The sequence below is a fragment of the Pezoporus occidentalis genome, unplaced genomic scaffold (genome assembly GCF_034315485.1).
Source record: "Pezoporus occidentalis ecotype Australia unplaced genomic scaffold, CSIRO_AGI_Poc_V1 ctg47, whole genome shotgun sequence".
NCBI classification, from domain to species: domain Eukaryota; kingdom Metazoa; phylum Chordata; class Aves; order Psittaciformes; family Psittacidae; genus Pezoporus; species Pezoporus occidentalis.
The window spans coordinates 719,430-735,922 of record NW_026915802.1 but is presented as its reverse complement, the minus strand read 5'-3'; the positions used below and the strand labels follow the sequence as shown (position 1 = coordinate 735,922).

Below are 16,493 nucleotides of genomic sequence, written 5' to 3'. Positions count from 1 at the left end.
TAGCAGGGAAAAAGCCTGATCTAAGAGGGAGCAGAAAGTGTTATTTTTAATCTGAGCTGTGGGCAAGTCATTGTTTTGCTGTTCTCACACCACTGTCTAGCAGTCACTGTGATCTGTACATCTATAGGGGATTTAGGAGTTACCTGATTTTTAGCAAAATCTGTAAGACATGGGGTAGAAGGTATTTTCAGGCAAGCATCCGAAGTAGAGGTTTATAGAAGTCACAGCATTTTAGTCCTTTTTTGCTAATGTTATTAAGTATTTAATAAGGGAGCAAGAAGCCTTTGAGTGCTGCAGAAGTCTTACTGTCAACTCCTGGCTCTGAGCACAGGCCATGTCGGCTTATGAAAGGGCACCTCTCTTCTTTTGTGTCTTCACACCACCCAGGAGGTGCTGTGCAATTAATTCCCCTCAAGGCAGAATTTGTTCATATAATTAACTTAGCTAAGAGGGACTATTGCATGTGCCATTATTTTTGGAGTAACAGAGTAGGGGATCTTTATTCCTTTCCCCTACATGCTGTAGGCTTGCCTACATCCTGGCCCTGGTCCCAGCTGTTACTCATTTCCCTAGAGAGAAGGGCTGAAAGATGATAGCCTGAATAAAGTTGGATCCCCCTTGCCCGGAATGCACTGAATCTTGCAGCTGACTGTCCTTTATTAACCCAGCATTTGTCTTGAGAAGTCCTGGTGGGGTCATTAGTCTGGAAGGTCACTAAACTAGAGACCTGAAGCAGAATTGCTTTTCAGGCCAGGGAGGGAAACTAATCATATATTGAAGAGTACAGCCGTGCAAGCAGAGGCTTGTGTTAATCCTTACAGCATTATTTCAACACTGAAGTTCCTATTGCTGCATCCACTGGCTTTTATTTTCTGTCCAACCTGACTGATGGTAGTTGAAAAGGAAAAGATGAGTTTTAGCCTTTGGTACACAGCCACATACATACTTCTTAACACTCTGGCAGCTGCCTCTGTGTGTACAGACATACCTGTTCAGATAACAGAATGAGGGTTCTTCCATGTCCATAGTGTTGCAAGTACAGGGCATCTATACATAATCTGTCTGATACCATCACTCAAGGCTTGCCTTTGACTTCTCAGCTGACTTATAACAGGAAAGTTTAAATTAGAAATAAAGACAGTACAGACATATTGTTTTCCCTGCACAAGCTGAGAGCAGTACAGAGGGAATTTTATTTTCTAAGTGTCAAAGGAAGCAGGTAGAAGTATCAACATGAGGGCTATGGGAAGTGCAGTAAGAACTAAATCTAAGTACAAGTTCTGTGTTGGCTACGTAGGAACACAGAACCTCACTGATTAATTACAAAAAGACACACAGGATATTGTTCTTAAAGAAAGAAACCTGCCATTTCTTAGTTCTGAGCTGTACCAATGATAAAGATGTAAATGTTTTTGGAGCACCCTATCAGTGCTAGAGGAGAATACTGATGTGCACGGAAGTGGACCACTCTGGTCCCACTAGCACCATCTCAACCCTGACCTGAAGGGAAACTCTGCTTGGCAGAGATTATTGGGGATTCCGTAGCCTTCTGGGCCAAAGTTGAGTTGCTCCTGAGCAGACAGGGCCAGGGCATCACTGAAGGAGAATGGTTGTGATACATTTAAGTTATAAATTCATAATGTGGGTCTTAATGTTGACATGATGACAGTGCGAGACCACTGGAATGTATGGAGTTACTTCAGCTAGACTTGCACACACAGTACGCATAGGACACAGGGCACCTTCTGCTTCTATCTAGTGCCTGATCATCAGGACCATGTCAAGAACTTCACTTAGAAGGAGAAGTGGCTAAAGCAACCACCCAAGCCTCTGGTGCAAGGTCAAGCCCATCTAATCCAGACTTTTGGCAACAGGAGCATTCTTCTGTTCATTGTGGTTTCTTAAACTCTGCAATTTTAAGGACAGTCATGTTTCAATCTATACAACACCACATGTGAGCCTACCTTAAAGGGCAGGCATCTGATTAAGGCTTTCACCTGAAATACTAAAACAAAAATTCTTCATGTTAAACAGATCTGGTAACAGTGGTACAGCTACTGCATGAATAGAAACTATGTTTCAACCACAGTTTTGGAGTCATTTATTCTGGTAGATCCAAGGATACTATACTGACCTATACAGTGCCATACAAGTAAAACAGTCACCTGAAAAAAAAAGCACTCCACTTCCACTAAACACTTACTAACATACCTAAGTTCCTAAAGACTCATTTAGTTTATCATATCACAGTTAAAAAAAAAAAAAAAGGCTAGTGTCGCAGTCTGATGGACACTCAACCCTACTCTTTAGTATATGAAGTTTATATCAGAGTGACACTGTAGCAGAAAGTTTCGCTCACTAACCCATTCGTCCATTAAAAAACTGCAGTTGGCCAAGAGTAAAGGGACTTGTCTACATAAAAGTACAAAGAAAAACTCTTCTTTCAAGGTTTGCATTATATTAAAAATAGTTTTGCTAGTAGTAGGTCAGCATTTGTTCCAAGTCTTTCAAAGCTCACCCCAACTTGGCATATGACATAGGCAGTGTCTGTCCATTCCTAGTATATGGATGCAGTTGCTTTCCACAGAGTTCAGAAGGACCTGTACTGTAGAACAGACATCAAATGAGACCTACTTACTGCTCAGTGAAATCTATGCCCCAGAGCTACACGTGCGATCATATTTAACATTAAATAGGAGAACTCCTCAAGATCCTTTTTTTTTGTTCTGCAGGACCTGAATTACAGTCTAGTTCCTTGTTTTCATTCCTTCTCTGTATCTCTAAAGACTGCAAAAGTGAAAAAGACTCATCTCCAGCCTCTTTTTCCTTATGGTTAAAGGCAGACAGACCAGAAGCCAGAGCAGGTGGATAAGGGAGGAAAGAAGTGGAAGTGCAGAAGTTAATTTTTCATTATACCCTTAGGTTTCTTACTGCATAAAACTGTATTGCACTAATCCTTTCTGTCACAGGGAGATGCTCTCGTGTTGTTAGCAAGAAAGCTAAGCTTTCTATTGAAGTGATGCATCTTGTTACAAAGATGGGAGTAGCAAGAGCAAGAAGGGGAGAATGGTTTGGTCGTTCTCCATTTTTTTAAGCACCATCTGCTAAACTGGAGATACAGAAACAGTAAGGGGCAGGAATTCTACCACTCAGAGAAACATAGTAGAAGGCTTGAAATAACAATCCTAGTAGAGAGCGTATGTCTACTGCATCCATCTTGAGAAGTCATCAACATTAGATACAAATGAAGAATTAAATGCCTCCTAACGTACATAATTGTGCAACTAAATCTTGAAAGAGTATATTCTCCTCTGGCTACATCTGAGGATTAGGAGACCTTGAACTCCACCTGTCATTCATTCTTTAAACATCCACTTCCTTTGATTTTCTAAGCTATTGGCCTCAGTTACATCCTGCAGGAAAGCACTTAATTACCAGGTCAAACAAAACATTTTGTTTTAAGCCATTCTGCCCTGGTGATATAACACTGCTGAGCACCCCTTTTGCCCTGCTCTCGAGAATGCATCATTAGCTTGCAGCTGACCTCTCACTTGCCCCATCTATTTTGAGGTCTTCTTCCCCTCAACATATTTCCCCTCCTTTCCATCTAAAAAGGCTCAGTTCTGTCCAGCTATTGAACGTGCTCTGTATGAAGCCACTAATTACTTTCAAGAGCTCACAGTTAACCCTGAATTAACTGACCAACCAAACAACCAAAGTCATGGTGAGGATGCATCCTAGTTTTATCTAAATGTGTTTTATAATGTCTTTTTCTTGGATTTAATCCACTTTAATAAAACCTGACAGTCAGTCTCTCTTGATGACTGCTGCAAGTATTTATCATATGATTCACAGTGGCACCTGAACTTTCAGTCCACTGCATAGCAAACTATGCAAAGGCAGTTTGTGGCTTTCAAGTAATGTATAATATTTACAGGTAACAGTGGTACCTTTACAGCTAACATCATCATTAGCATCCAGACACTAAATGTGTTAATTTACAGCCATACAAAATTGACTAGAGGACACAATCAGGTGGGTGCTTGGCTTGCTACTGCTGTTGTGTAATTTCAGATTGTTGCACGTAGCTGAAGTGCAAGGGAGAGGACAGGTGTTGCACTGCACTGTGGAAATTGGCATCCGCTTCTGGACTAATCTTGTCTTGGGTCATCAGCAAGTTCTGCCACCTCCCTGTGGATCGTCCTCCTGGTTGTACAGCATAGCAAATAGTACAGGCTACAAAGAGAGCTTGGAAGGACAGACTGCACTGGTATGGATATAGCACCTTACACGTTACGTCACAGTTAAGGATGTACAATTAGGAACTTGTGAGGCCTGAGTTAAATCACTTGTGGGTGGTGCTTCAGGGATTAACACTGCTTTAATGTGACAGAAGAGCTGATTTGTTTGGGGATAAGAACCCATTCTCTGCCACCAAAATAGCACTGCTTATACGAATGTGTAGCACAGCAATACTGCAACAAAAAAACCCCGGTAGAGCTAAGTTCCATCATGTTTCTAACAACTTCACATGAAAGAATAAACCCAGTTCTAACTAAATTAAACATGTAGTATTTCTGAAAGTTTATCTCCTTGTCAGTGCTGTCGTAAAACAAAACTCAGCTTCTCTTGAGGATACTCGCACTTCCAAGCTCAGTTTTTACTTCCCCTAGATCCACACATCCAGATCACTTCAAGGCTATGCTGTTCTGATCTGTGGCAACTTCACTGTTTCTAGGCCTCAAAGCAATATCTGACAACACTCCAGATTTCTGACAAGCAATACACTGCTTAATCAGTAGTACAACACTCTATTGGAAAGGAGTGTAGGAAAAGTCAAAGCTGAAAGCAGGCAGAAAGGCCCAAGCCCTTTGGGGAATGCTGGCCTAGGTGGTGCTGTTAAATACTGCAGCTATCCAAAGAACCAGAACAGAAGCAAAGCTCTGGGCTTAGGGAGGGGAACTACTTTCCTAGGAGGCTCTGGGCTGAACCGTTAGGAAGGCAGCTGCAATCTCCTCGAGCAGGGCTTCCAATCAGCAAGAATGCGTCTGTAACTCCAGCACTAACACTACAGTGAGGAAGGAGCAAGGATCTTGTGGAAAAGAAAAATGCTTGTAAAACCTGTTCACATCATTAAACCCTTCTTTAACTATTTACTCTTAAAACTTGTACCTCAGTGACTGAAGCGCCTTCTGCAAGCTTTCACAGTAGCAGTCACTAGAGAGAGAAGGCTCATGAAGGGCGGTCTCAAAGTTCAGGCTTCCCACCAGCCCCTGCCTGGTCAGATGAGGTCTCTGTGCCTGTTTTCATATGGCAATGGTGTAGGCATATCATCATTGCTGATGACCCACTCAACAACAAAAAGACTTAGAGCAACAGTTCACCAGCATCACAGTGGGTAAAGAAAATCATCATCCCACTGTTTACTCCCTTAGAGACAATGAAATACTTTGAAATAGGCAGGACTAAACACACAGGATGTGGTTTCTGCAGATGAAAAGTCTTTGTATGATCAATAAATGAGACTGAGCAAATTCAGCCCTCTCTTACAAGAGCAATGTTAAACAAAGTGTTCATAATGGCAAAACAAGGAGTTTCTGCACAAGATGCAGAATGTGATGGCGGCCATCCCATTCCAGCATCACATCCAGCCTCAGCTGTGCAGGTCTTGCATGGGTTGAAGGCTTCTGTGCAGACAGGGAAGAAGTGCTGTCAACAAAATGCTTCACTTACTTGCTGTCAACAGAAATAAATTGATAGTGAATCTGCTGACCCCACTCACTCCATGTCTTCCTGCAGCAAACTCCCACCAACATTCACATCTTTTTTTTTTTTTTTCCCCTTTTTTGTAAAAATACTTGTTTCAGTGAATTAAGATGGACACCTCTCCCAGAAACAGGCAGGTGAATCCTCTGGGACCCATGGGATCCAGCTCTGGGACTGGCCCACTAGGAAGTAGGTGGGAAGATCGGCACTCTGTTCTGCTCCCACTCCCTTGTCTCCTTTGTCAGAATCACTGCCGGTATATCCAGGTCTCAGTTCTGGCCAGCAAGAAATCTCTGGAGCTAGGCACAGCTCTTTTCACACCCGGATCTGGTACCCATTGAGGTCTGGCATGGCTTTGGAATCAGCAGGCTTCTTCTCACCAGATGGCCTGTAAGCAGAGAGGGTAAGTGCTATTCTGAAACTTTTTTCCGTTCAGGAGGTGCTGCACATAGACATGGCAGCACATGAAAAGGTACAGGAAAGCTTCAGACTTATCCTACACTACTGAGGGCAGGATTATTCTACAACCTCCAGTAACTCTCCCAGTGATCTCCACAGAAGATAATTCAGGTTAGGAAGAGGAGGAAGCCCAGTCTGGTGCCCCATATCAGTTTCAGGAAAGCAGTCTCACTGACAGCAGTGTAATTATTGGAATCTCTTTCCTTAGGGCACAGGTCTATGAAATGCCAGAGCTCAGACCCCTGCATAAGGTTAAATAACTGCTATCAAGATCACTGTCTGTTTCAGCTGCCTTCCTCCTCCCTGCCAAAACAAACAAACAAAAAAACCCTAGCTGTTTCCCCACTCCCCAGTCAATGATAAACTCATAAAGGCACAGACTAGGGAAGAATGCTATTGCAGGTCAGATAAGTAGCGCCTGTTATGAAGAACCCCAGTAAGACATTAGAAGGATCCAAAACCTGACAGCAATGTGTAGGTCTGTGACTAAAATGGAGATGCTCTATATGGGTTTCCTACCCAGCAGCTGCACTCACCGACGGTCCCCACGGCTGTTGCGCCTATGGGGGCTAGCCTGACCTCTTTGTGGGGAGGAGACATCTTTCTTTCTGTCCTTGGTGGGAGATGGTGGCCCAGTTCCTTTGCCAATCTGCCAGAAAAATTAAAGTAAGAGCAACGTGAGCAGACAACCAATATGAGTAGTAACCAGAAAACACAAAGCCTAACAGTGATTAATTATATGGGAATTAAAGACAAAAAGGCAAGGCAAGCACATAAAAAAATGCAAAAGCCAGAAAAAAATTACTAATAGCGACAGCTATGTCTTCAAGTACTGTATACAGTCCAAGCTAATTACAACTGCAGTACTGCATGATCATCCATTAGGGAACCAGCCTGTATACCGGAGTCCTCAGCCTCCAATTCACCCTCGAGCACCATTAGGAGAGTGTCATGGTTACTACTTCATTCCTGCAGTACACCATCAGCTAGGCAAGACAGCAGATGCAGCAGCAAACTGCTTCTCCACCCTTGCTGCTTACCTTCAGCCTCATATCACGGGCATGTCTCTCAAGCTCTTTGCGGAAGTCTTCCCGGGTTAGCTTGTCTAGATCCAAGATGGAATGCTTCCACTCAATCTGCTCCACACTGTGTGGGTCATGGGACACACAGTGGCCCAGTTTCACCTTTTTGAGAGTGTGCCAGCAGCGGCGATATGCCTCCTCAAAGTCAAAGATGAGTTCACTCAGTGTGCGGAAGACAGGTGCTTTGTACATGAGCTCCTCACGTCGGCTGATGCCCAGTGCCCCGTAGCGGCCTCCGAAGTTCACCCCCAGCACAATGTGTCGGAAGTAGTTCCCTGAGAAGTGGGTTTTGAAGCTAATGGGGAAACGGTCCAGCGTGGTCATGTTGTTGGTGAGGTAACTGACAGCAGCTGCTATTGAGGAAACAACTAGTGATACCATTTTCTTGACAAGATACTTCCTTCCTCCTCCAGATCCTCCCAGCCTGCTCAGCAGACTTGCCACTGATTCAGGCATCGGATAGGCAAGATTTGTTCTCCAGGTCAAAGGTCCAACCTATTGCAAGCTGCCCCACTTTCATCTGGGTCACGGGGAAATCAGACTTGGCCTCCTCAACAAAACCTTCAACAAAGGGAAGTTAATTTCAAGGCATATTTGTGAAGCAGAAGTTAAAGTGCTAACACCTCAAGCGTATGTATTCCATAGCTCCCAAACTGTAATAATAATGCTACAGCATTGTTATTACAGCATTATTCCTCAGATTGTTTTAATCTGTTTCACTAGCTGCTATTTCACACACAAACCAAGGACCTTAAGGACAAAATACTCATCAGACTACCCTTCTGAACCATTTGCTTGCCACCTGTGCCGTTCCAGGTGGCTCTGTCAATGTGCATCGAGAACTTACAGCCTGAGTGACATAGACTAAGCCTGGAAGATAGCGAGGAAAGATGTGTACTTAGAGATGACATGTCTAGAATTAATAAAGGTATTGCCTAAGCTGGCAGGCAGTGTTCGACATAATAGGAAAGTGACATACATCATAATTAGAAGTTGTGGAGGATTGCTAACTTTTTAAATGTAGAACACATGCAGGCAACATTGCATTAAGGGAACAATGTTAGTCCACAAAGGACTTCCTGACCTAACTTTAGCTAGTATTTTTGCCCCTCTTTAGATGTTTCTTCCTTTATCTTTTTCTCACATACAGAATTGTCCAGAGCAACATCAGCCTTCTTGGTGAAGGAAGAGCAACTTCGAAGAACTAGTTCTGGTATTTCAGAGAATTGCTTGGATTTGGATTTTTTTGGTGGTTTTCTGGGAGAACTGGGTAGGGAAAACAGAGGGATGTGGGGCTTGGCAGCAATATTGTCAGCAGCCTGAAAGCATAAGGGAACAGAGGAGAAAACACAAAGATGGACAGACAAGCACAATTCCACGAGGAAAGGATACATTCCCAGGATCACAGCTTCCAGGCATTTTATTGGCAGGGCCTCTTTGGTCATTTCTTTGGCCAGGTCCATCAGCCTGCAAAGTGGAACAGGGGAAAGACAAGGACAGTCAGAGGGCTTGTGCTATGCAAATGTGGCTAGTTTAGCCCTTTTGCACAATATATGTGAAGTAGGTTTCCAGCAGAGAAGGCCCACTGAGGACAGGGAACAGAAGAAAGTATCTTCTTTAAGAAGGTACTAAATCCAAACCAGGTCTCTACCACATGCTGTTGCTGCTCACAAGGAACTTGACAAGTTACAGCAAAGCTGCCTACTTGGCCTACCTCTGTTTGAGTGAGACCACAGCACTTGGCTCAGTGAGTTCTGGATGGACACCTGTGTGGCCACAAGCAAAAGCCTCAAAGGACCAAAGGCCAGCAGTGTTTGCCTCACAAGGTTCAAGGACAGTAAAGCCCTATTCCCTGGCATCAACTCTACTCTCCATTCAACAAATACTGTGGAGGAGCCATTGCACTGGTTAAAACACGGGACATCTAGGGTCATGTAAGTCTGTGGACGAGACCAGTGGTAAGAAGCCAGTCTTGGGAGGCTTTCAGTATGCGGGGCAGGAGAGTCAATTAACATCAGGTGCTTATCTCCTTAACTTACAGAGCGCAGCTCTTCCCAAAATTTGCTGTCAGGAGAATCCCCCTTCTCCTTCAAAGTATGAGACATCAAAGCTTAGTAAGAGTAGATTCTGCAAAGGCACTCACAGGAGCTATGAAATTAGACCTGTAAAGATACTTGGCTTTTATGAAGCTTGTTTAGGGCAGGACCTAATTTCAGAATCCATCAGAAGTTTATATAGTTATATCTTCTATATGTATAGTTCATATAGTTAGAAACAAGCAGAATCTGCACACCTGGAAATACATTTACGTTATTTGATTTACTGACTCACGACAATAAAATCTACTCTTGTCCCTGAGAAAGGCCAGACACAGTTCTGCCCAGCCATGCCCCAGGCAACAGACAATACAGTCACCTAAAGCAGGATGGAGCTGCAGTACTGAAAGCCCTAAGAGCCACCCTGACCTTGATCAGGGAATGGAAGGAAAAGCAGTGGGCCCCAATATTGTAAAGCAAGGATTAAATGCTGTAGGGACTGCCAGCACTCACCCAGTCAGAGGTCTGCTCTTCTTAATCTCAAAGAATTGTGTCCCAGTGTGATTGTACCTGGAGGCAAGAAGTTAAAGGCTTGACAGCTTGGAAAACAGAGTTTGAAGAAAACCTGTCTGAAGAACTTTCATGTTACTTACTATTCTCACAGCAAAGTCATGATCCCACAAATATAAGAGCAACACAAGAAAGACCCCATCTCCCTCTCATGCATTTCTCCCATTTATAGTCCTTCCTAACTTCCACTGTATTTCCTTCTTGTCAATTCTTCTCTTTCTCTTGCCCACACACATTTCCACTCCATTTCCCAAAGTTCAGTGCTGACAGCAAATGCTCTGCTCAGCCTTCCAGTTACCAGGACAGAACATAGTTAGATAGATCTCTGCCTGCTCTGGTCTACCTTATTCTAAGACTGACAAGGACCCAATCCAGCACACAATCACCTTAGATGGGTGAGAGGTGTCAAAAGGTCTGCCTCCTTACTATTTTTTTTAGGGCTGAAGCCAGAGCTAGCTCTGTATCTCATCAGTGAGATTAGACTGTGCGTGCATCACACATACCTGCTGTCCAGCACAATAGGGATGGATAAATCTTATTCCCAGGACACAGTGACACCAGCAGCTTTGCATATGAAGGGGCAGAATACCACAGATGCACAAAAGCAGGGCAGCTGTCTAACTTTTAAACAGCTACAGTGAAGAGTGTTCAAGTGGGATGACCTGAGAAGCAGTTATTCTTAACACCACAGCTCACCTATACCTTACCAGTGAGGTGACGCAGTTTGTAGTCTAAGACTTGGCTGTCAGGGTTGCAGGTGTGAGTGTTTCTAATAAAATGGCCACTGACCTAGAAGCATGGGGAGTAGGAAAAGGCCCTTGACAACATGCCTGTTTGTCACATGGAGTGAACAGGATTAGAAAATAACTTGGGCAGACCCAAAGCAGTTAAACAAACCACCATCCCAAGCCCAGCTTCCTGTTTTCAGGGAGCAAGTTTCAGTTCTCCTCCAACTACATCAGAACAAGCTCTTCTGCTCCCTCTTTCTGGGTTATCACACCAGTGACTAACATAACAGTAAAGGATACTGAAGCTCCCTGATGTAGCGCTGTACAGCTTCCAGGCGCTCAGGGATGGGGGTGGATGGCTGGAACGTAGGCACACTTGGTATGGGAATCTGAAATGGGGAGCAAAATGTAAATCACTGCTTCCTAACCTCTCCAGCTTCTTGCTGAACTCAGTGGCAGATAACTACAGGGAGTGTGTTCTCTGAAACCAGCCTCTTTTTGCTGTCCGAAGTGATTGCACCAGAACATTCCACTGTTTCCACATTGACAACTGGAAAGGGATTCAGAATGAAGCACCACCACAGAGCTGCAAGAGAAACTGTATGAAAGAGTCCTGCATTTAGGCAACATTACATTGGAAGAATGAGATAAAATTAACTGACAAGGCAAGATGCAAGACAGGGAAGTTATCACCCGAAGGAGCTTGGCCTCATTCAAATATGCAAACTGGAAGGCACAAAACAAAAGTAAGATGAGAGAGGGAGGTAAAAATGGAGAATGAGTTTTCCCAAAGCCACTGGATCATAGAGCAGTCTTGTAAGCAAGGATATAAAGGTCCCTCACTGCCGGTGAGTTGGCACTGACTAGGACACAGGCTTGACAGCATCATGAATCCCCCCTGCAGTGTCTGTTGTTTTGAATTATGTGGTCAGAGAATGACTTCCAAAAGCTCACGATTTGGACTGCTGTGCCATTCTGAGGCCTCAGCCTTATGGGTCCAGTCAGATTTTCCTCACCATTTGCTCCACAGGGACAACTGCAGCCTTGTCAGCAGCTGAGAAAATGTGTCTAGGGGAAGAGAAGTGTCCTGTCCACAGGACAAATACAATGGAGAAGACACAGATTTGGTGTTGATTGACAGACTTGGAGAAACAGCCTAGCATTTTGTCTCTGAAGGTTAGCTTATGCCTTGGACATACCTCCCTGATACCAGACTGCAGGTTTTCACAGCAGTTTGGTTTTCAGCATTTCAGTTCCTCTTCAGATTTCCCCCTAAAGATGGGCTATCCCCAACTAGGAAAGAGCTAGTCAGAACCAGATCTTCCCTTGGGCTTTCTGCTTCGCTGTAACTGCCTCTGCTGACCATGGCTTTGTAGCCACTTCTCACCCTCCACCTGTATTTCTGTGGCCACTCATTTCCATACCTCCTTCTGCTCTGGGTTGGCATAGGTGACTGGTGAACCAGGTCCAGACCTCAACCAGCTGAAAGCTGAGCTAGCAAGCATGGGTAGTTTTCAGTCAGATCACTTCCCTCTCCTGGTTTGCCACATGGTTGCGCTCTGCTTTTGCCTGCACAGTACAGAGGCCAGAGACTTCTTAACCTGGAGAGATGGGCTGTTGCTGCCTCTGAAAACCATAATCTGCGTTTTTAAGCCTAGCTCCAAACACCACCATCAAGTAAATGCTGAACTAAACTCAATCTCCACCCATTTTCTCTCCATGTTTTTTCATCAGTCTCTCTTTTTTTTTTTAAATTTTTTTTTTTTTTTTAAATCTAAGTAGCATCATTTGGCCACTGGTACCCATTTTCATAGTACCTCTTGGAGGTCTGCCAGTTACCATCTCCAGTGCCTCATTGATATACCCTGCTTGGAGCAAGCAGTGGCACTTCCTGGCTCACTTGCAGGAAACAACACATGAACGGCAGGAGCAGATGTGAAACTGGGTTTCTTCAGCCACAGCAGGAGCAGGGAAGGCTCCAGAGGGCAGATCACGGATGGAGGCATCTCTGGAACCACAAGAGCTGAGTCAGTTTGGATGCTGTGAGCTGACACAGAGTCACAGGAAATAATTTCCAAGCAGAAACAATGAAAGAGGTAACAAGCAGGAGAGGCTCACTATTTAACTTGGCTCCATTTCTTCAGCACAGACACTTCCATGCTTTCTGAGTGGAGACTGGCAGGTTAAGTGCACATTGATGGCACAGATTAATGACTGGATAGATACTTCTCCCTTTACTAGTTGTGCAGACCCCCATATCCCCTTTTCCTCAAAGGGCAGTGCCACACTGGACAGTGGAATGGCAACCAGTTCAGCAGGGGACTAGTTAATGCAGAAGAGCCTCCTGCACCTCAAGTAATTAAATTGATGAAAGTACAGTGTGCTCCCTCTCTCTGGGATCTGGGCCTGCAGCCCAGACTGGGCTACAGTTTCTTTTGCATCAGGTCTATAGCATTTTAATGGGGCAATAGAAACAGGAGGAGAGAAATAAGGTCTCCATCCCCACACTGACAGGATGGAAGACCCTAACATTTTGTCCTTATGCAGTATCCACATTTCAGAAGGGCTACAAATACTAGGCAGTCTTCACAATCCTCCAGAAAGCAGAGAGGAATTTATTTGTAGAAGAAAAGATAAGAAGTCAGATCTATTTTGTTTCCCTTTTAGTTATTCAGGAAGCTGGAGGGACAGCTAGGAAGAGAGCCCAGATTTCCCAGAGTGCATACCTCTGCCAGGCTTAGCAAACTGACTGAACATGCCCCTGTGGTCCCTCATCACTTGTATGGAGGGCTTGCATCATGCCGCTCCTAGATTTATGCACCCCAGGAGGCTGGCTATATGCGTGGGACTGGGACTGCGTTTTAAGAAAGGGGATCCTGAGAACAACAGAGGGCCATGCTATATATGTGGCAAGGCAGATGGGAGCAAGGCACAGAAAAAGCTCCACCCTTATCTGTATGACAAAGGTGATCTTTTGGCTAGCCTAGTGTAGCAACACTTTATTTTATGGTGTGTACATGTATCCAAGCACCTCCCTAATCATCCTTTTGCAAGCAACATAAGAGCAATACAAATCCCAATTGTTAGCCTGACTAAATAAACTGGATTTTACTCCCCTCTTCAAGCATGAATCCATTAGATGCAACTCCTCCTGTCTTTGTCCTCATAACCACCTCATTTAAAATCCATAATTTCTTAATGAGGCAAGCACACATCAGTTTGTATTTTCACTGTGGACCCATCTGATGGTCCCAGTAGCTCCAAGCAAAGCAATACCCCATCCTGTTGCTAGAAAAGGAACAGCCTGCAGGAGGGTGGCTCTTAAGCCCAGTGTGCATGGCCAATCAACAATGTCCTGCCACCATGGCATGGCTCACTCGATGCCCACTCACCCCAAATCTACTGGAAGGAAACAGAAACCAGAAGAGATCTCTGAGCTCTCACCCCCCAGTGAAAGATACGGCCCCTGCAGCTGCTCTGTGAACATCTGAAGTCTGATCACAGCCTCCTGCAGTTGTCATTTTATGGTATTAAGTTTATTAATGCCAACTGTTTTTGAAAGTTATTTCCCCCCAAACCCAATGCTGGCTACCGTTTAAAGCCAAAAATATCACAGTTGGTGAACCCCTGTCCAGTTTTCAACACCTAAAAAAGGCCTGTTCACCCTCCAGCACATGGAGCATACCTGCCTTTTCAAAGGAGCTAATCCTGCTAATCCTGCAGAGTACACCCATTGCCCTAATTCTCATCTGTTGCATCAGCCATTCAAAGAAACTTGATGGAGGCAGGTGGTGATATAAGCAGTCCTCAAAGATAAAAACACATCCCTAGAGGGGAAGAGGAGCTAGGGAAACAAAGCCCATCCATCCTTGCTGCTTCCTGCATCCCAGCATCCTCTCAGCTGTGTGCCCAATAAGCATGTGAATGGGACCCCAAATTGCAGAGCAGTGAGTAGTTTATATATCTGGGTTCCAGGGTGCTAGCGGATGCCAAATAAACGGATAGCCCAATTTCACCTGTTATTGCAAGAGCTTATACCACCTATGTCCCTTGACTGTAACCCTTTGGCATCAAGACTACAAAGTGAGAACAGTGGAAGAACATTAAGACCAAAACCAGAGACTGAACACTGTATTTCCCTCTCCTCATGTACTGGGCTTTTGTTTGTGAACCTTTTTCTGCCATTTCCTTTGCCTCTCCTCATCAAATCAGCCCATTTGGTCAGGAAATTGAGTAGTGTGCGTTCTGACTGATTTGAAACGTTTTCAGCCTTCACACAGGCTCAGGACAAAGTCAAGAGGAAGGAAATCTAAAAAGGAAGGAAAAGTCCAGTAGGGTTAGAACAGGGATTGTAATCAGGACTCAGGATTCATTCTGGTTGCTGCCACAGGTGCCTATAACTCTTCACTCCACAAAGGATGTTGCATCACATGTTTCTCCAGTTACTGCTGGAAAGCAGTGCAGAGTGCCTGTGCACTATATAAAAGCATGTTCTTGTATACTTTCAGTTACCTTCCCAGGGAGGTAAAGTCCTTACTAAAACAGTCTGAGCATAAAAAAATTACGGTTTTACATCTGAGTTTCCTCTGATAGTGTGATGGGAATACTCTCCTAACCCACCACTGGAGTGACAAACCGAATGTTTGCAGTGTCTTTTGTTCACAGGATACCAAGGAAAGGGGGAGATTTTTCTCCAGCTGAGGTGCAACAGAGATAGATAGCAACAATCACAAGAATTCACATGCTACTCTTTCAGTAGGGAACAAGGTTAAGTGAAATGATCACCAGTCCCTCTTTTCACAGAGTTCTCCTGCAAGGCCAATAACACGCTCAAAATCACATCTGACTACACACCAGCAACAAGCTCTGCTAGCGTTTACTAACACCCCTTTAAACTCTCTGGCGTCAAGAGTCTCTTTTCTGACACACCGTTCTGTGCAAGAATGGCTTTCAGTGTGGGAGACCGTACCCAAATCTAATTTCTTCATGTTTAAAGACTCACCTCTGCCTATCTCCCTCACCCTCCCACCACAAGTATTCGGACTTTTCTAAATTTAATTCTCTCATCCTTTCATCATTTACCCAGTCTTCCTCTTAAGCACAATCCACCACATGAGCCACCTGAAATCTGTTTTCCAGCGAGACCTCAGAAGAGGCTACTGCTGGCCGCCACGGAAGGGCAGAGCCCCGCAGCACCCTCCATCACTCCCAGTTACAGCGAGGCTTTGCTTCCAGCAAGCACACCCCGAGGCCCTTTTCCCGAGGGATCGCTCCCGAGCTCGGGGGCCCGGCCTCAGAGAGGGGGAGGCGACCGGCTCCTCCCAGCTGGATGCCGCCTTAGCTCGGTGGGGACGGGGTATCTCACCTTGGGCAGGTCGGCAGCTCCCCGGATCCTCTGCGCCACCCGCTCCCCCTCGGGGTGGATCCTGCCCACATGCCGCCACATCCGCTCCCAGGTGGGCTCGTCCACGGGCAGCCCGCCGCGGTTGACGAAGAAGGGGACGCCGCCGTCGCGGAGATCCTCCTCGCCCTCCTCCTCCTGCTGCTCCTCGTCCCGCGGCGCTGCCGCCGCCTCGCCGGACTGGGGGTGCCTAGCGGCGGCCGCGGCCCCTCCAACCCCCGGCATCGCTGCCGCCCGGTCTCAACGCCCCCCGCCCGCTGCCGGGCAGCTGGGGGCCGCGCCCCGCATGACCGGCAACCGGGCACAGGGCGTCACCGCCCCTGCCGCGCCCCCGGGGATATCAAGGCGGAGGGCTTTCGGGGAAAACGGGAGCGCAAGCCAGGCGGGGCGGCGCCGGGTGCCGCATCAGGCCGCCGCGGCGGGGGAGGCGCCGGCGGCCCAACCGCCCGCG

General features: G+C 45.7%; 2 protein-coding genes and 1 long non-coding RNA gene across 6 annotated transcripts in view; 2 read left to right on the top strand and 1 right to left on the bottom strand.

The window, feature by feature from the left end:
* Positions 1-6,497, top strand: part of ANGEL1 (angel homolog 1) — a 20,730-nt gene extending 14,233 nt beyond the window's left edge. For all 4 annotated transcript variants that reach the window (XM_062636099.1, XM_062636100.1, XM_062636097.1 and 1 more), the window contains one exon: positions 6,203-6,497. In XM_062636099.1, the coding sequence (XP_062492083.1) occupies positions 6,203-6,234 (32 nt within the window). In that variant the 3' untranslated portion in view covers positions 6,235-6,497. The remainder of the gene's footprint in view (positions 1-6,202) is intronic.
* VASH1 (vasohibin 1) lies at positions 1,152-16,493 on the bottom strand. The gene is made up of 7 exons (XM_062636128.1): positions 16,007-16,493; positions 10,942-11,030; positions 9,857-9,913; positions 8,700-8,774; positions 7,266-7,647; positions 6,762-6,874; positions 1,152-6,154 (listed from the first exon to the last, which is right to left on the bottom strand). Exons 1-7 carry the CDS (start codon positions 16,265-16,267, stop codon positions 6,082-6,084), a joined length of 1,050 nt encoding a protein of 349 aa, XP_062492112.1. The 5' UTR covers positions 16,268-16,493; the 3' UTR covers positions 1,152-6,081.
* Positions 7,560-12,404, top strand: LOC134172747 (uncharacterized). Its single transcript, XR_009967993.1, has 2 exons — positions 7,560-7,937; positions 8,458-12,404. It is a non-coding gene; the product is annotated as an uncharacterized LOC134172747 (long non-coding RNA).